The 20,823-nt window shown below is 41.0% G+C and overlaps 1 protein-coding gene across 3 annotated transcripts in view; it reads left to right on the top strand.

The window, feature by feature from the left end:
- kirrel3 (kirre like nephrin family adhesion molecule 3) overlaps window positions 1-20,823 on the top strand; it is a 960,216-nt gene that overhangs the window by 54,831 nt on the left and 884,562 nt on the right. For all 3 annotated transcript variants that reach the window (XM_062960868.1, XM_062960866.1, XM_062960867.1), the window contains 2 exons: window positions 1,509-1,622; window positions 5,440-5,980. In XM_062960868.1, the coding sequence (XP_062816938.1) occupies window positions 5,926-5,980 (55 nt within the window). In that variant the 5' untranslated portion in view covers window positions 1,509-1,622; window positions 5,440-5,925. Of the gene's footprint in view, window positions 1-1,508; window positions 1,623-5,439; window positions 5,981-20,823 lie in introns of those variants that run through there.

Raw genomic sequence — 20,823 nt, 5'->3', positions numbered from 1 at the left:
TAGGCTCGCCCAAAGTCTGAAATGGCTTGAAGGCACACAACAACAACAACAACCCTAATTAACTTGACTATCTCATTGGCCAGAAGCAGGAGCACACTTCCCATTGAAATCCTGATAAATGTATGTTGGTTAAAATTATTTTTATTTTTAAATATTGTATTGTTCTTTCATTGTTGCTGTTGTTGTTGTTTTTGCACTACAAATAAGACATGTGCAGTGCACTATAAACATGTCAATATCTTTTCCACTCGGTTTCTCGACCACCTTGGACTTCAGAGATTAGCTAAAGTTTATTTATCTTCCTTCTGTGCAAAACATAGAGCTGCTGGTTTTTGTAGCTCATCTATATATATAAAAGGGTAATGAAATTTCAGCCTAGGACAAAACAACAAAACTACACATCCCAGAAACACTAAACTTGGCATGCCTCTATGTTCATACAACAAAAAGAAAAGAAAAATAAAGTCCTAATTAGAGTGAGAGGAATAATTGTTTTTATCCAATTACTGCCAGTTAGAAGGCTAAGCTCCTCCCACTTGGTCTCCTAGCAACCCACTCAGCCCAGGGGACACACAGAGTTAGGCCTCACTTAGGTCTCTTCCCCACTGCCTATAAAATACAGACTATCAGATTTGAACTGGATTATATGGCAGTGTAGACTCAAGGCCCTTCCACACAGCTATATAACCCATTTATAATCTTATATTATCTGCTTTGAACTGGATTATCTTAACTCCACACTGCCGTATAATCCACTTCAGTGTGCAGTCGGACACAAATGGACTTAATGTCAGGAGAAAACCTTTACCCTTTACCTTAACTACCACCAATTCCTCAATACTTTATTTCCCAGACCACCAGACAGCAACGCGTGGCCGGGCACAGCTAGTTCTTTATAAAGTCACAACTGACAACAACAGCAACTTTATTTTTATACCCCGCCTCTATCTCCCCAAAGGGGACTCAGGGCGGCTTACATGGAGCCAAGCCCGAATAAAAACAATAGCAATATAAAACACAACAGTAGACAAAAAACATGCACAATTATAAAAATTTAAACATTAGCCAATAAAAACAAATGACAAGAACTAATAAAAACATGGATTAAAGCTTTAGGGTAGAGAACAAGCAAAGGGAAAGAGTCTCTTTTTGAAAACTTAAGGTGAGAATCAGCCAGATATCTTTCTTCCAGCAGCCCTGACCAATATGTGCCATAGTAAAGATAGTTGGGAATTGCAACTTGACAACATCTGGAAGCCCACAAGATCCTTTTCCTCTGCTTTAATGGTTGCAAAGAAGGCCTCTATGACCCCATTTACACTGCCATATAATACAGTTCAACTCAACTGCATTAGGAAACAGTGTAATATAGCCTATGTGCCCATTAGGTAAATTTAGAACACCTGCATTTAAGCACAGGTGTTCTAAATCTTCTCTTTGTGTTGTGCTTCCCTTGTGTGGTGATTCCCATTTCTGGTTTCTAGGAGGGTTTGTTTGCTTTCTTTCAGCCAAAAAACAGAAGAGGCAGATTAGGAAGTTTGGAAGCTCAAGGGCCACAAACCACAGACTTTGAGACTACATACAATGGAAGCAGAAGCTGAAACCCTTTCCTCAAGAAACAGGTCAGTTGGATACTACAAGGATGCCTCCTAAGCCGTCTCACCAACCTTTTCCCTCCAATGTGCCACAAATTGGCATCATATTTATGCCATTTTGGTCAAAAGTTTCTTCTTCCTGGCAAACTTACCATCGACTGGCATGTCAGGGTCCTAATTTACAAACTTATTATTATTATTAATGAAGAAGGGGGCAGGAAGACATCATGTCTGAAGACATATATTATGATATATAATCATATTATTCTATACTAATAATATAATATATTGTATATACATCAGAGTCTCACTTATCCAACATTCGCTTATCCAACCTTCTGGATTATCCAATGAATTTTTGTAGTCAGTGTTTTCAATACATCATGATATTTTGGTGCTAAATTTGTAAATACAGTAATTACTACATAGCATTACTGCGTATTGAACTACTTTTTCTGTCAAATTTTTTGTATAACATGTTTTGGTGCTTAATTTGTAAAATCATAACCTAATTTGATGTTTAATAGGCTTTTCCTTAATCCCTCCTTATTATCCAAGATATTCGCTTATCCAAGCTTCTGCCGGCCCATTTATCTTGGATTAGTGAGACTCTACTGTATTTGCATACTTAGCCTTTCTACATTGCCATGTAGTATTTTCTATTAATAATAATAATAAAAATAGAGTAAAATAAATGTAATAGTAGCAACAATAATAGAGAACAATAATACAGTAGAGTCTCACTTATCTAACACTCGCTTATCCAACGTTCTGGATTATCCAACGCATTTTTGTAGTCAATGTTTTCAATACATCGTGATATTTTGGTGCTAAATTCATAAATACAGTAATTACTACATAGCATTACTGTGCATTGAACTCCTTTTTCTGTCAAATTTGTTGTATAACATGATGTTTGGGTGCTTAATTTGTAAAATCATAATTTGATGTTTAATAGGCTTTTCCTTAATCCCTCCTTATTATCCAACATATTCGCTTATCCAACATTCTGCCGGCCCGTTTATGTTGGAAAAGTGAGACTCTACTGTACATATAATATTAATAATATTACAATGTAATACAATATAATAATAATACACTGTTATAATGGTATATTTATATTACATGTAATATTATGTATGTAATAGTGTTATAGTACAATAGAGTAATATATAATTCTTATATTGTGCTATACGGAAAATATAATATATTGTATGTCCGTATAACTTGTAAGCCGCCCTGAGTCCCCTTCGGGGTGAGAAGGGCAGGATATTAATGTCACTAATAAATAAATAAAATAAATAAAAATTATTCATTAGCGATATTTATATCGCACCCTTCTCACTCTGAGAAGGAGCCCCGGTGGCAAAGTGTGTTAAAGTGCTGAGCTACGGAACTTGCAGACTGAAAGGTCCCAGGTTCAAACCCCGGGAGCGGCGTGAGCGGCCGCTGTAAGCTCCAGCTCCTGCCAACCTAGCAGTTTGAAAACATGCAAATGTGAGTAGATCAATAGGTACCGCTCCGGCGGGAAGGTAACGCGCTCCATGCAGTCATGCCTATGGCCACATGACCTTGGAGGTGTCTATGGACAACACCGGCTCTTCAGCTTAGAAATGGAGATGAGCACCAACCCCCAGAGTCAGATATCAGGTTATCCTTGATCGATTGCATCCGCATGGGTAATTTCTCTAATAGCCTCAGGGTTCAACTCACTTTTGGGTTCTCCCCCATGTTCTTATAGCACTTTTAACTTCCTCCATGTTTACAAGTCTCACTTAGAGCACTTTGATCAGCCCATCCTTATGTTTTATTGCTGCGTTTATGTCTTATTAATGGTTTGATTTTAATTGTATGTTTTAATTTTCATTCGTGCGTTTTCAGTATTTGATGTTTTATGTATGTATACTTGTTTTGCATTTGTAAGCCGCCCTGAGTCCCTGCGGGGAGATAGAGGCGGGGTACAAGAATAAAATTATTATTATTATTGTTATTATTATTATTATTATTATTATTATTATTATTATTATTATTATTTTATTGCATGACACAGCAAACAAGATAGATATGCTGGATTTCATATCACAAAATCACATGTCGAACACTTCCCAAGTGTCTAGGACTGTGTGATGTATTTTCAAATTATGCGTGCAGGTCATCTGGCGAGGCCCTGCTCTCGGTCCCGCCTGCCTCACAGGCACGGTTGGTGGGGACGAGGGACAGGGCTTCTCGGTGGTGGCTCCCCGGCTGTGGAACACCCTCCCCAGAGAAATACGGCATGTCCCAACCCTTCTGAGTTTTAGAAAAGCCCTGAAAACATGGCTATGTGCCCAGGCTTTCGAAGATTAAATGATAAAGATGACCCCAGACTGATTTACGGCTACAGCACGAGGATTTTGGAGGAATTGATTTTAATCATATGTTTTATATTTTTATATTGTTTTAACTGTTTTATTGGATTTTCATTGCTGTTTTAATTATGTGTAGGCATTGAATTGTTGCCAATTTGTACGTCGCCCTGAGTCCCTTCGGGTGAGAAGGGCGGGATATAAATGTTGTAAATAAATAAATAAATAAATAATCCCAGCAGGGTGGCCTTTTGCAGTTGGCAGATCGTAATTTTGTCAATGTCTATTGTTTCCAAATGCCGGCTTAGATCTTTTGGCACGGCACCCAGTGTGCCCATCACCACCGGGACCACCTGCACTGGTTTCTGCCAGAGTCTTTGAAGTTAAATCTTGAGGTCCTGATAGCGGCTGAGTTTTTCCTGTTGTTTTTCGTCAATGCGACTGTCATCTGGGATGGCAACATCAATGATCCAAACCTTTTTCTTTTCCACAACTGTGATGTCTGGTGTGTTGTGTTCCAGAACTTTGTCAGTCTGGATTTGGAAGTCCCACAGTATCTTTGCGTGCTCATTTTCCAATATTTTTGCAGGTTTGTGATCTCACCAGTTCTTTGCTGCTGGGAGATGGTACTTGAGGCATAAGTTCCAATGAATCATTTGGGCCACATAGTTGTGCCTCTGTTTGTAGTCTGTCTGTGCGATTTTCTTACTAGCTGAGAATATGATCAATGGTTTCATCGGTTTCCTTGCACAGTCTGCATTTTGGGTCATCAGCTGATTTTTCAATCTTGGCCTTGATTGCATTTGTTCTGATGTCTTGCTCCTGGGCTGCAAGGATCAGGCCTTCTGTCTCCTTCTTCAGGGTCCCATTCGTGAGCCATAGCCAGGTCTTCTCCTTATCAGCTTTTCCTTCAATTTTGTCAAGGAACTTTCCATGCAGTGTTTTGTTGTGCCAGCTGTCAGCTCTAGTTTGTAGTGTGGCTTTCTTGTACTGGTTTTTTGTCTGCTGTGCTTTGAGGAGTTTCTGATTTTTGACTTCAATCAAAGCAGGTTCTTCACTTTGCTTTACATATTCTCCCAGGGCATGCTCTTCTTATTTGACTGCTTGTTGTTGTTGTTGTTGTTATTATTATTATTGCAGCGACACTGTCGCTTTAAGGCTCCTTTGAGTTGTTGGCTGGCGAGGAAGAAACCGAGCGCCTCGGCTGTGCCAAGCCAAAGGGAATCCTTCCCAAAGCCGGCATCGTTTCGTTCTCTGCCTTTTGGCATTGGCGGCCTTTAACTTTCGCGGGGATTCCCCTCCTTTCTTAGGGAAAAAAAGAGCTTGATCTTGGTGTGTCTCACCTTGGAGTTGCTGCAAACTTGGAGCGGGAAGGTGACACCTGTTCCTTACTATTGGAAGAGGGAAAGAGGCTTCAAAATCATGATGAACCCCTAACACACACATATACACACACCCTGGACTACAGCCTTGCTTTCACCTTTCCCTTTCCTATGCAGGCGGTGCAAAGCTGAAGAAGAGAGGACCGAGGAAGAAGCGAGGACCGAGGAAAGGGCGAAGTGAGGCGTCGCTTTCCCCTCTGTCTCCTTCGTCTATTTTTCGCGAGTGGCTTCCCCACGCGGAGTTCCTCTTTAAAGCCGCCCCTGACCGTCACTCATTCCGAGCGAGCGGCGGAGGGAGGAGCTCAGGCGGACGAGGAGAAGGAGGAGGCGAAGGCGGCGAAGAAGAGCTCGGGCATGGAGCGGCGGCGAGCAGAAGGGAGGCGGAGAAGGAGCAGGCGAGCCGAGAGGAAGCGCCACTGAGAGCGGAAAGGAGCTCCGCGAGGAGGCTGTTGCTTCCTCGCCGCTTGTATAGACAGCCAGCCAGCCAAGCAACGAGGCTGCAAAATAAAGGAAGAGAGAGAAGACGAGGCAGGATCCAAGCGGCGGAGGCGGCTGGGCAGCGCGCAAGTTCCTCTCCTTCCCCCTTCGCCGCAACTCTAAGGAATGAAAGCTCTCCAGGCAGACCTCGTCCTCCTCTGCTTCTGCCTTCTCGGCCAAGGTAGGACCGTTGGACCCCCCTTTGGGCAAACCAACACCTTTTCCGCCCACTTTCCAGGAGGTAGACTTTGTTTGCGGAGATTGAGGGGCTTGTTTTGGGATGAGAGAGAGCTCGGCGCCCCTGTTTTAGAAAAGGGAGTTGTTGGCTCGCTTCCTCGGCTTCCCATCCCTCTCTTTCCCCGGGAAGGAGTTGCTTTGGTGATGCTCCACGGAGAGGAGACCGCGGAGGGTACCTCTTGGCTCTGTGTCTGGTTTAACGGTCGGGAAATAGGGTTGGTTTGTTGATGAGGAGGATTTTATTTTGGAAGGGAAAAAAGGGGCGAGGCGGCTGAGGTCGCATCCTGGGCCACTCTCTCCTGTGGACCCTCTCCAGAGATGCCTGTCTTCTCTTTCCCAAACCCATGACTGGGTCAATGGAAGCATCTCCTTTGCTTCTATCCAGGTGTGCTGTGTCTCTTGCATGTTCTGAGGCTCAGACAGGAGCTGCCTTGAAGCTGGATATGTCCGTTTCTTTAGTGTGAGTTTCTCTGCTTAAACTGCTTGGACTCAGTTGTGGTACCTTGTTCTGAGAGAAAGATGGATTGAGGACTCGGGGAGATTATTAGCATTATTGTCATTATTACTACTACTACTCTCTACAAACGAGATTCAAAGAGACAGCTGATGGAAGGAGGAAGGTCTATTTTGTAACATTATTGTCATTGTTATTATTACTACTACTCTCTACAAATGAGATTCAAAGATACAGTTGACGGAAGGAGGGAAGGTCTATTTTGTAGCATTATTGTCATTATTATTACTCCTCTCTACAAATGAGATTCAAAGAGACAATTGAGGGAAGGAGGAAGGGTCTATTTTGTCAAAACCATGCCCTTGGCCCAGGGAATAGATGCTCAAGTCTCCTCTCCGGAGGACAGGACACTCACCTGTGGAATTCAGGAGTCCTGGTGGTACAATGGGTTAAGCCCTTGTGCCGGCAAGACTGCTAATCTGAAGGTTGGGTTGCTGACCTGAAGGTTGCCAGTTCGAATCCGGGAGAGGGTGGATGAGCTCCCTCTGTCAACTCCAGCTCCCCATGCAGGGACATGAGAGAAGCCTCCCACAGGATGGCAAAACATTATTAACATACCCTGGGCAACGTCCTTGCCGACGGCCAATCTCTCACACCAGAAGCGACTTGCAGTTTCTCAAGTTGCTCCTGACATAAACACACACGCACACAAAACCTGTGGAATAGAGGGACTGAGAGTAACTTGGCTCTCTCCCTGCCCTAAATTGACACCCTCTCCATTCACCCGGTGCCAACGCTGCATGCCATCTGTGTCTCATGGAGACACCCAACAACCCCAGCGTCATTCCCAGGATGAGTTTTGTTTGGGAAAGGAGGGGTGGGGGGAAGCATACACAACAGGTCCATCTGTTGAACAATGAAGAGGGGAAACTTGGATGAGGAATGGCTTTTCAGACCCTGCTCCTCCCGTTGTTGGCCGCGTGGGACCAGCCGGGCATTGCTATCTGTTACAATTCTGGTTCAGATTTCAGAGCCCATGCTTGCATTGCAGAACCACAACCCCACATTTGTTGGTAAATCAGTGCATATTGGGAGCATTGTGTTGATATGTCATATAAATACTGCAGGTTCTTGGTAGGATCATTCTGTTCTTTAGCCCATTTGTGCTCCTTTTCCTCAAGCAGGGAATATGCCGGGAATCCTGCAGAAGTTTGGGTTTCAAATCAAAGCAGGGCTTGTTGGTTTTTTTCTTGAGTGAAAGGAGAAAGCACACCAAGCATGAAAGTCATGACATTGAGATTCAGCACAGCTACTTTGTCCAGCATGGATGAGTCTGGCTCTCCTGTTGGAACTGTTGGCATGTTTCTAGCAGCCCCTTGTTGCCTGTTGCATAGTCCTTCTCTGAGAAGCTGCTCCCTTACAGGGGTTTTGCAGGGAGATGGGACACCCTTCACACTCATGTAGGTGTGTTTAGATTTCCAGACAAAAAGTCTTGGATGGCAGGAAACTAGGTTAGTAGCCCACAGGAGCCTGGCTGCTTGAATGCAATTATTACTTCATTATAGACTGATTTGGTTCCTAATGCCAAACTAGCCTCCAATGTCCCTGAAATGATTCTGTGGGGTGAATGGCAATCAGTTTTCTCTTTCTAAAGTCATTTTTGTGATGCAATACTTGTTGGTGTGTGCCTTGACTGATAGTGCTGTGACTCTCCATAGATGCAGGCTATAAAGGTATTGTCTTTATTTTCTGTGAGATAATGGGTCCCTGAAATAGTTTGGATATTTCTTCCTCTTGCGTGCTATGCATTGTGTGACATGCTTGCCATAGCCCTGAAAGACCAATTGCTTCATGACTTCTTACATGGGTTTTGGACACCTCATTGCATCCTGTTGGGGTCCCGGAGATGTTAATTAATATGCCACTGAAAATAATGATCTAGACGTCATGGTTTCATAAAGATTTCAGATAGTGTCCTAACAAACAAACATAACTCACTTTGGGTCAGGAAGTTTGAGAGTTCGCGCTACAGGCAATTTATTTTCCCACTCCCAAATTCTGTTAAAAGTTGTGAATGTTTAAGATACATGGAAAGAAACTCGGATAAATATGTGGGATATTCAAACAGCCATCACAATTGCATCAGTGTAATTTGTGGAATCTTGTATAGGGTCACATGAGAGTTTTCTGGTTATCTTTGTATCTTTGTGAAGCTTTTGCTAGAGACAGGTTGTCTAGGATGCAGTTGGCTCCTGAAAAGTAAGACGCATGTCCAAGACCTGGAAAGCAACCCTTACTGTGGAAATCTTTGCCCATTCTTTTACAGCACTCGCTACCTAGGGTTACTATATTTCTGTCTATTCTATTCGAACACATGGGGAACAGGTATTAGTCTGACCTCTCTCAGCTGGTATTTCATGGCATAAAGTGCAGCTGCCTTTTTTGGAGAAGAGCCTGCTAACACATCTTTGCATCCCTGCAGAGCCCTTTTTAAAGCCTCTTAGCTGAATAGCGTTCAGACAGGCTCTTCAAAGCCACATCTCCATAGTATCTCTGACATGTAAATGTCCACTGGCAAATTCACTGTGCCAACTTCCCACTTCTTCCAGCCTCTGTGTCTAACCCCAAATCTCCGCCGATGGTCTTAAGCAGGCTTTGCAAAATCATGGAGCAGACAATCTCTAAAGAGGCAGATTGGAAATGGATTGTCAACGGTCAGCTCTGGTTTCCCCTTAAGATAGCATGGCAAAAGGAATCGCTCCTCGGTCATTTTTGTGCAGATCTTGTTGTCATCACACAAATGAGCAATGCTTGTATTGGCTTTACAATTTGATAGCTGCTCTCCTTGTGCCTTTTGGTCCTCCTCCTTTCCCTGGTGCTGTTTTTCCACTTTCATTGTTGCTTTCCTTAAGCTGTCAGGGCTACAGAGCTTCTCAAAACCTGGTATAATGTCACAAGGCAATTTACCTCCCACTAGCAAGCAGTGAGAAAGAGAAGTGACCCTGTCATAAGCAAAACATGAAATAGGTGGCTTTTTATGATGGCAATGATTGTGCCATGTTTTTGTTTCCACCCTTTAAAAATCCTTCTTATCCCTTGATCTGAGGAGTTGTAGGGTAGAAACAACAGCACAAAAATAGAGAGAGCCCCCCTGCTGTCTGTCAGATCCAGAGCTGTGTGTCATCCACTTACAGCCAAATGGCATTCTCATTGTGCCCTTGAGCAGAACTTTGCTATCACACAGGGAGCCCCTGGCACCACTGTGTCGGATCCTTTGGGTGTTTTTTGTGTGTGTTTGTGTTCTGTGACTCATGGCTCTTGGACAGCATGAGCACTTTGATGGGTTTGGGAAGCTTTTTTTGAAACAGAGGAAGTTATGTATTGCAATGTGTAAGGCTGCTGACTGTAGGAACTCTGGATATGTATGTGGGCATGGCCGGCATTAGAAACAGTGGCTTAGGCAGCATAACGTAGGACCTTTGATTAAGTCCTCTTGTAGGGTTACTTTGGTCATGGCTACAAGTCCTGGAAGTTCTGCTATGAGTAGCTATATCTAGTGCCAAATAGGGGATTCCATGTCAGTGTAGTGATGAATCTCCTCCAGCTTTTATCTATGCTTGTCATTGACAATTTCTAGGATTAGCTTTAAGATAGGTTCAGCACCATGGACAGGGCATTTCAGAGACCGGGGATGATTTGCTGCACCACTAATACAGAAACAATAGCCATCATTGCTTCATATCTCCTTCCATTGTTGGTTCTTCTGCCTGTTGGCTTGTCCTTAGTTTGGGGCTTAATTTACCTAAAGGTTACTAGTGCCACCTGCTTGTGTCAATATTCATTTAAAGGGACAACTGAATATATAACGATAAAAAAGCAGCAACAATATGGATGGGCAGCTCCAAAGTTTGGCCAGGGCACCTGCAAATGTCCAGCAGTGTAGATCTCTGGTGCTGATACCATACTACTGAACACATTCATTTCTCCAACATAGTAACCACTATAAGTTAGAAAAGAGTAGCACAAGGAGGCATATTTTATCTTTTCTAAATAAAATATCACGGCAGGGCTTGCGGCACACAGGTTTTGGTAAAATATCTTTCCAAGAGCTTTTTCCTATCAACAATCCAGTTGATAGCAGTGTGGAGTGGGATATTTCTTTCCAAGACGGCTGTGCAATATGTCATCTTGCCCACCTCCATTAGTCCAGCTGTCAGTGAAATTTATTTGTGCTGTTATTGTGGGTATCTGTTTATTTGGTATGAGGTCACTATATGGGATGTGTGTGTGTGTGTGTGTGTGTGTGTGTGTGTGAAATTGCATATTCTTGTACGTGTTTTTTTTTTTTTTTTTTGGTAATACAAGGTCTGAGGGCAAGTACTGTAGCCACCTGATGTATAAGCAATTGAATTTTGCTATGGAAGAAAAACCACATAAAATGTAGCACACAAAATAGGATTCCTTGTGAGCTGGACAGGAGAAAGGGGAAAATAGCAATTACATCCTTTTCTTCCTCCTCTTTTAGGCAGTGATATGTGGTTGGATAAGAGGGTGGATAGATGCTTTGTCAGTATTATGAAAGTATGTTTTGATCCCATCATCTGCTTAGTTTTAATCACAGTAATCCTGATACATAGAAATATAGATACTTTCCTTATTTGTTCTGTGAGCTTTCTTTTCAAGTTATGCTGAACTGCAGCATCTATATAGCATAGTTTCTTGTATGCTTGTGAAGTATTGCTGAACACAAAGCAGCTAATATTTTCCTGTAGTCTAGGGCTGGGGAAAATGTGTTACCTAAATCCAACTCCCATGAATTCTTGGCATCATAACCTAAAAAAGGAGGAGGATGAGATATGCAATTCAACAACAACTGAAGAGTGCATGTTTTCCAACCTTCTTCCCATCCTTACTGGACATTTCACATCTTTTGGAAACAATCAAATAGCCAGAATACAAGTTTTGGGAAAGAGCAAATGGATCCCTCTTGCATTAATGTAATCATAATAGGAATGCTTGTGAACTCTTTTGAATCAGGAAAATCCCAGAGACAGCAATGCGGGAGGAAAGGAAATTTGCGGAAGTGTAAAATATGGGTTGCCTGTGTAAATAAGTGCGTTAAGTGTCCAAAGAAAAGAGTGAATGTACTAAAGCACATTTTAAAAAAAAACAAACTAAAGCAGCAATTTAGAGCAATCAAATTTGCTGCAGGTATGCTAGTGTTACATTGACATTTCCTGTAGCAAATACATGAAGTGAGAATGACAGATGCTGGTGAGCTCTGATCAAAAGATGGTTCCCTGCTATGCAAAAACAGTGGGTGAATCTGTCAGTCTTGCTTCATTCTTTTCCCACTTGTGGACTTGCACCATTCCGACTCTGAGCCTTTAAAGTAGTTAAACCCAAACTTCTATGCATTTTCCCAGGTTTTTATAATGTTTTCCTAATAATGAATTGCAATGCATTTGGCACTGGAAGCCCAATTGAATAAATTGAAGCCATTCTCCTATTTCATCCACATCGTAAGATCACTTAAAAAGTTGGAAAAGCTATCATGTTTGATAAAGTGGAAGGCAGTAGGAAAATAGGAAAACCATGCTTCAAATATTTTGATTTAGTCAAAGAAGCCCAGAGCTTCCAAGACCACGACACGGTTGTTGATCAATGCAGTTGATGCAGTTCTTTCATTCTCAGGGTTGTCGTAAGTCAAATGTAACTCAATGATGGCAACAAATACATTATTCCACAAAACCTTTTACATTTTTGTGTGTGCCTTTCTATGATTTATACATTACAATGCATTAGAGGAAACTCCCTTTGTACAATTTGTCAAGATACTTCTTTTGAAGGACAAGTTTCTGTGTCGATTCAAAATGCTCAGTTTCTTCCTTGGCTCTAGAACACAAGTGTACTTGCAGTTATAGCAAACATGAATGTCATGTAAAATAACAAGTTGTCCTGAAGGGGCCAAAATGCATTTCCCATTTCAAGCAGGACAGAAAATTACAGCGTGTTTGAAACAGGGAAATAGTTTTGTACAAAAATGTCTAAGTGTCCAGAATACTAGAGCCTCCTGCATCATCTGGTCTAATTTTAAATGGCTCTGTTAATGTGGCATGTGCAGAAGGCAGCCTTAACCTTTCTTGCAATAAGATGCACTTCAGAACGGAGGGGCTTCTTTTTGAGGGCAATCCTTCTCTATCTCCTGATATTGAACTGCTCCTTCAGTCCAGAACTCATGCAATTGAAAATAAATCCCATTGATTTTTTTTGGAGGTGGAACTTGCCCTTAGTGCACTTCAGCTTGTAATTAAAGGGAGAATCTGCATGGTGCTTTTCCTCGGGATCAAAGCTTGATCACATCTGATTCATTGTAAGCCACGCCAAGTGTAAGTCAGACCTTTCTAGTTCCTGTTTCATCTCTGCAGCAGATGGGCATGGTACAGGAGATGGAGTGGGTTGGATACAACAGAGAGAGAGTCAGACAGGCAGACAGACAGAGGAGAAAAGGTACTGGATAACTATTCCATCAATGCGAAGTTTAAATACTCTGTATTCAAGGTTTTTATAATGCCCAATGCCCAAAATCTTCCATAACTTCCTAGCCTTGGTCACTGCCTTCTACCTTCTTTACTCACATCTGACAAGAACTTTTTACTATGGAATACCAATTCCTCATACTTTAAGACATTCTGGTTCTTGAATTGCACAATAGCTTGCATCAGTGTTATTGAATTGTTATGTTAATTACTATATAAATGCTTGTCCTTTTTTCTTTCTTTGTTGCTTATTAAGAGTTCATCACCTAGCCAAGGATGGCATTTTTCACAAAATAATTTATATATACTCATTAGTTTTATGCTATAATAACAAAAATGGTCTTCAGCTGCAATGTTGTTGGTGAATCTCAGCAGAGCAGAGATATAACAACTTTTGATAAGTGAGCCAACACATATGTCAATCACTTGATAGAGTGGTTCTACTCCACTTAGGGCCAGCAACAGGATATTGGCCTCAGTCTTCCCTCTTCCATATCTTATTGTAGAACTGAAAGTTGAAACCTTGGGGAAGCAAGAGTAGTCTTTTTAGATAATTAAGCATATATACTGTAGTCCTGCATTATGTATGGGAATCAGAACATGCCAGTGGGCCACAGTCTTGACATTTCAAACATTAGCCAATAATGCTGTTCAAGACATTTTGTTGCCTGGAATCGATCAGGAAATTCACCCACTCCAAGTTGGTATTCTGAGCACCTTAAAATGAACAAATTTTCCTCAAGCAGTGCACACAAGATAGGAAACCAGCAAGCACTTCTTTACAATTTTAGCAACAAAACACAACACATAGACAAACATGTATCATTTTGTGATGTGTTAAATCTGCTTCATGAAGTGGTTGCCTTTCCTTGTCACATGTAGGGTCAAGTCAAGGTCCACCAGTTCACTAGGAATGCAAATCCTTGCTCATTTTATTCTCATATGCAACAAGGAGGGGTTTTTAGTTTTCTTTTGACTGGAAGTTGTTATGAGAGTGGTTATGCATTTTTGATTATTTTTTATGTGTGTTTGGGAACTTTGAGTGAAAATGGTTCCTATAAGCATTCTTTGAATATATTATTGGATTTCTAAATAAAAACACACATCAGCTGAGATCATATCGGACTCTGGAAGCATGGCTTACATGCCGGTATGTCCACTTATGTTTTGGAAGATCCTGCTTATCTCCTTAAGAGCGTATCTATACTGTAGAATGAATGCAGTTTAACACCACTTATATGGCAGGGATCAATGCTATGGAAACAGGGGAGTTGTAGTTTGGTGGGACAATAACGATATTTGGCAGAGATTAAAAATCTTGTAGAACTACAACTCCCAGGATCTCATGGCATTTAAAGTTAAAGTGGTGTCAAACTGCCTTACTTCTACAGTGTAGATGCACCCTTAGTGTAACAGTACAGCGATTACTGGAACTTGAAGACACAGGTGTTGGTGTCTATTGTTTGCTGACTGTAACAATTTTCTTCATTCACTAATGAATTTTATTGTTAACTTATATTGAATATAATATACAGTAGAGTCTCACTTATCCAACATAAAGGGGCCGGCAGAACATTGGATAAGCGAATATGTTGGATAATAAGGAGGGATTAAGGAAAAGCCTATTACACATCAAATTAGGTTATGATTTTACAAATTAAGCACCAAAACATCATGTTAATACAACAGATTTGACAGAGAAAGTAGTTCAATACGCAGTAATGCTATGTAGTAATTACTGTATTTACGAATTTAGCACCAAAATATCACGATGTATTGAAAACATTGACTACAAAAATGCGTTGGATAATCCAGAACGTTGGATAAGCGAGTCTTGGATAAGTGAGACTCTACTGTATATATATATATATATATATATTGATTAGAAAATACCACAGTGGTGGACTAGACACAGGGAAGAGAAACCTTCTTACCATGGATGGGAGCACTTAACTAGTTTTCTTCAATCCACAATATCCACACACTTGATCATACAGGTATTGATGTCTGTTGTTTACTGACTGCAACAATTTTATTTATTCAGTAATGAATTTTATTGTTAACTTATATTGAAAAGTATATAAATCTTAAAAATGGAAAATACAACAGTGGGGAACTAGACACAGGGAAGAGAGACTTCCTTACCAAGGATGAGAGCACTTAACTAGTTTTCTTCCAATCCACACTATCCACACAATTGTTCGTGTGTGTAGTAGCTGTGGAAAAAAAACCCTCTCAAAATTTCTTTGTGATCCTCCACTGCTGTGCAGAGTATTCATCTTCCAAAATCCCACCATGAATGCAATGCTCGGCAAATAAACTTTCCATGGGTTGTGCCGAGAGCGGCACGTGACAACAGATGAACACAATCTGCTCACTGTAGGCTGGGAGCCAACATGAACCGGCTTTCCCAGTGTTTTTTTTTTCTCCGCCCTGTGGCAACTGTACACTTGATGGTCACATGAACAGGCTTTTAATGGGGTGGGCAAAGCGAGACTGGGATTGTTAAGCAGGACAAGGAAGAAAGTGGTAAACTGGTAGTTCTGTGGGTGCCATCCTCACGATACAACCAGTTTGGAAATTTAGCCAGCCCACTTTGATTTGCAATGGTTACATTCCCAAACACAAATCTTTTTTTTTTTTAGTGTGCATGTGCATATTCATGTCTTAAATTGTCTTGATGTATTTAATTCTGGACTATTGATGACTATGCCTAAGCTTCCCACACTGGATGCTTTCTTCCCCTTTTGGAGATGGCAAAAGAAGAAAAAACACCCAAGTGACAAAAACTGGCAATTCTCTCTCACAGTTTGATAAAGTCCATCCTTTTGAATCACCGACCTTCATCTATTGATTATACAACAGATGGAGATAACCTGTGGCCATACGTGTTTGGACCTCAGAAAACGTTTATTATGTTAATGATACTGGATTAACATATGACTGTGTATTCAGGTACTCCACTGCATAGGAACACATGACATTTCTTTGTTTATTTGAAATACCAAAAAAAGTTCCCTAAGATATAATATTTAGTTTTAAAAAATCCTCCTCCCTGTGCTAAAGGGGGAAAACTAGAGACTACTTGTATATCCAACATTTGGTGGGTAAATATGCTTACCCCACAAAATTTCACTTGAAAAATACCATTCCATACCAGGAAGGATACTATTAACACATGACAAAACCCTGTATCAGGCCTGTCATTGACCTGTATCATATATCAGTTCATGCCAGTACAGCCAATTGTAAGGGCATGTAGCAATAGCAGTCCAGCAACATCTGGAGGGCCACATATTCCTCATATGTGGTCTATATTGTTGATAAGGAACAGATGTCCTGATCCAACTTCATATACCCTAGAGTGCCGGTATCCTTGTTCAATATATTCCCGAACTTATAGTGGAAACAGGAAACTGCGGATATGAATGACTATGAAATGAATGACTTTTGCTGGACATAATCATAGTTACTCTGGAGGACCTAGAACAATGGTTCTCAACCTGTAGGTCTCCAGATGTTTTGGCCTTCAACTCCCAGAAAGCCTAATAGCTGATAAACTGGCTGGGATTTCTGGGCGTTGTAAGCCAAAACACCTGGGGATCACAGGTTGAGAACCACTGACCTAGAACATTCCTATGGGGGTATTTTGTCTAGGAATTTTTTAGGTCCTCCAATGTCACTGCTTGGAAATTTCCAGTGAAGTTATACTACAGAATCCCCTGGAGGACCCAGAAAATATTTGGGGGAGGGTATATTTTGCAAAATAATGAAATGGCGGGTACCAGTCCAGGGGTAATACTGTAAACACACAATAGCAGAACTTATGCATGCACAGCTTGTTTCAATACAGTAGTACTGAGTAGCACTTTGCCTTGGGAGGAAGCTAAATATAGCCTGCTTTTTCCAGATTCTGAACAGCCAGTTCATGCTTTTTGCAATATTAGACAGGCTATGCACATACAGGTGTGGCTGGCGCACCATGCTGAGATAATGCACCTACTCAGCATCCACCTGTGCTCATTAGTTTGTCCAGTAAAATAATGATATGGATTCTTGCTTCAGTATGGTAATCTAAACTGGAGAGCAAACCTGCAGCCTGCGTTGATCTCCCAAGCCCAGGTAAAAACCCAAGTGTACTCCTGCCTCTCATTCCCAAGGAAATATAATAGATGTCATGTTTTCGAAAAAGCGGTTGAGCTCTACAACCCTACTTTTGAGAGTTGGCATCTTCTCCCTAATTGTCTCTTGCTGTCACCCATTAAAAGAGATAAGAGTGAAGAGCCTTGATTATGTTTCCCCACCACCATCTTTTCCAAAATATATTCCAGAGCATCAATGAGAATGCCGATTATATACTACCCAGAGTCCGTAAACGTCAATAATGGCTAAGCATTTCCTTTATATCACTGCAATTTAGCATGAGCTTCTTGGAAACGAATGTCTTCCATAACTGTGCAATGTTTAAGTACACAGTCAACATTACTGTGAACATTAAATAAATGTCAATGCTGCCTGTGTGCTCAGTAACAAGTCAAAGCAGTTGAACTTAAATAGGGACTGGTGTGCCTACAGCTGTCTTTCTGTGTGAATAGAAGTTGTTCATTGTATGTAACAATCAGTAAAGATTGTCACAGCAAGGCTTAGAATAATGACTGAAGGATAAAAAGATTAAACTTGTTGAGAAGAGGGGATGGCAAGGAAACGTGTGGTACCGGATTGGGGAATATGGGCTCTTCTAAATTCCTATCACTTGTTGCTACACATTTCCCATGTATAGTTTATAGTGAATTCCTGAGATGGTTTAAGGCTGTTACAAGTACAGTAGGCTAGCTGAAACTATGATGAATCCAAACATTTCTCAGCCTAGGGAATTACTGGGGACCCTGCCTTGACTTTGTGTTGACATACAGCAGTGGTTCTCAACCTGGGATCTCCAGATGTTTTTGGCCTACAACTCCCAGAAATCCCAACCAGTTTACCAGCTGTTAGGATTTCTGGGAGATGAAGGCCAAAAATATCTGGGGACCCGAGGTTGATAATCATTAACATAGAGACTGTGACACTAGAGAGTGCTTTACGTTTGGTTTCTTCCTTGCTCTGCCCCTTCTTTTAATCTCTTGTGCTATAGTTCATCTCAGCCAGTAGATCTGACATGGGTGTTACGCCAACACAAAGGCAGTTTCATTGATATAAGACCTGTTCACCCACCAGTTCATTTCTAAACTTTTACAACTGGCATACCTTTGTGTTAGGATTGCTCTGTTAGTAAGTAATGGCAATTAGACAACTTCAGCAAGTTAAGCATGCATTCATTTTGTACACTAAAAATTGCATTAACATAGCAGTGCCAAGACCGTGTGGATGGGACATCACAATTGTGTTGTTTGGAGGAACAAATCTTTGAAATGACTTTTTTATGAGGAGGGGATGGGTACAAAACAGTAGGTATGACTATAGTTTATGACTGTTGAATATGGTTTCCATAGTCCCCAAACAGCATATCCGGTGCCTATCATAAAACAATAGATGATTAAATATAGGCTGAGCTATCATTTTAAAATGTCATCATATACTTTACCATCCAGCATTCTATGTTAGCCACATCCACATATTTCATATCCCTAAATGGGATCATTGTACGGTAACAGAATAAACTAAATGTGTAGTACTACTCTGGAAGAGGGAGTGTGCAGAGAGAGACCAGGTTCTTAGGTGAAAGCGATGATTGAAGCGATTGCTAAATCATTCATGATTGTTTTTGGACAGAAGCCAATAGGTCTTAATGCTCTTACAAGAGTGCGCAGGTGGTGTGTTTCGGAAGATGCCTATTTGCATCAAAACCTCATCAGGTTGAGCTGGAGGTACATTTGATATCCTCTTCTGTAGCAATTTTAGCATCTGGCCTATGTCTATATTTACAGCTCAGTGAGGGTGAGGGTGGGAAAGAGGGCTTGATGTGTGTCTGGAGCGAACCACCCGTCCGTGAAAATGAGTATCCTAATTTTGCAGTTGCTAATACTCAGTGTTTCTGATGCAATTAATGTAGATGCCTTTGCTCTTAGGAAACATTCTAGTAACCATTCTCTGCAATTATCCTGGGAAGCAGTTGGCCTGAGTGTGAACGTACACAAACAGAGTCCAAAACAGATCTGAATTGTGGGCAAGTGACCATTCTTTGCCATGCCAAAAGTGATATTACATGTTCTGATGTTTATGTGAAGCAGTAGTTATGTAATTTTCTGCAATTGTACTTTTTTCAAATGGTTAGCTCACATTCTGGCACTAGTGGGCATCATTCCTGATCTAAATATGGTTGACCCTGCTATTTCTCTATTTCATGAGAGTGGATTTTGTACAGTTTTATCTAGTTAACTGCTTCTTGACCTATCCCTGCTTTAGCCGGTAAGCAGGTATGATTTTAAGAATAGAGCATGTGTGTGTGTTTAAGCTTAATCCTTTCAGAGAAACCAAGTTTCTACATGTTGAGAACAGTCCAGAAAAACCAAAGTGTCTCAAAGTGTCCAGTGCTGGAATATTTGTCAAATTTCAGATTGTTTCTGCAAATATTTCATCAGGGTCCTCTCTCTCCAGGAAAAAAATGTTTGTTCCAATCTGCTTTACTTCCTTCTCCCTACATTACTTTGGGCAAAATCATCATTCTTTTTTTCTTTAAAAAATCTATATACTTATGTTTTTTCAACAATGTTAGCATCGTCGTTCAATTTCAAAAGACAGTATTTTTCCAATACATGACTTACATGACATATACAACCATAAAAACTAATTTCCCACATCCTCCTGAAAATGATAATCGCAACATTAAAAAATGAAAAGTTAAATGAGACTTCCTATCTCCTTCCCCCTATGAAGACATTAAAATGAAAATATTATTCTCATCTTGCTAATTTCATATGTTGACAATTCATTCTAAATTGCTATATCAATATTTTACTTAATCTTCAAAACCCACATGCATTTCTACTTTTTTCCCTTTGAATATTTACATCCCTTAATCCCTTGGTTCCTGCCAACCTAGCAGTTCGAAAACATGCAAATGTGAATAGATCAATAGGTACCGCTCCGGCGGGAAGGTAACGGCGCTGCATGCAGTCATGCCGGCCACATGACCTTGGAGGTGTCTATGGTCAACGCTGGCTCTTCGGCTTAGAAATGGAGATGAGCACCAACCCCCAGAGTCAGACATGACTGGACTTAACGTCAGGGGAAACCTTTACCTTTACCTAATCCCTTGGTACAAATTTGTGTGCACACCTGGAAAAGCATCCTTCCCAAATGGAGAGACCAATCATTCTGGTGAAGCTTTGCAGAACACAACTACTTGTGCCAGTCACTGATATCTTCACTTCTTTTTGTTGGCATTGCTTCCCTTCTTCACCCCACATTTTTTTAACAGAGCGTCTTGTGCCTTGAACCATAAAACCTGGTACATCTGTTATTACAGAGGTTTTTTTTTAACAACTTGAGATTTTCTAGTAAACATCATAAATATTTTGTGACTTCTTTCAAAATAGATGAGAACTCCTCATTGTGTTTCTGATGCTGTTTTAAGTTGAGAAGCATCTTAATGTTGTTTTGCATTGGCAGGAACATGAATATATACCCTTCAATGTAGTATGGCCTTCCCAGTGTGTCACAAGAGCAGAAGATTCCTCATACAGGAGATGTTCTTGGCCCATCTTCCTTGAGGGAGAGTCTTCTTTCTCATTTGTCATTTGTTGGGTAACATGAGAAAGCTTATAGGCTGCCATTCCCCATTTTTCTACTTTGATC

The sequence above is a fragment of the Anolis carolinensis genome, unplaced genomic scaffold (genome assembly GCF_035594765.1).
Source record: "Anolis carolinensis isolate JA03-04 unplaced genomic scaffold, rAnoCar3.1.pri scaffold_8, whole genome shotgun sequence".
NCBI classification, from domain to species: Eukaryota; Metazoa; Chordata; class Lepidosauria; order Squamata; family Dactyloidae; genus Anolis; species Anolis carolinensis.
This window is presented reverse-complemented; position numbering and strand designations above follow the sequence as displayed.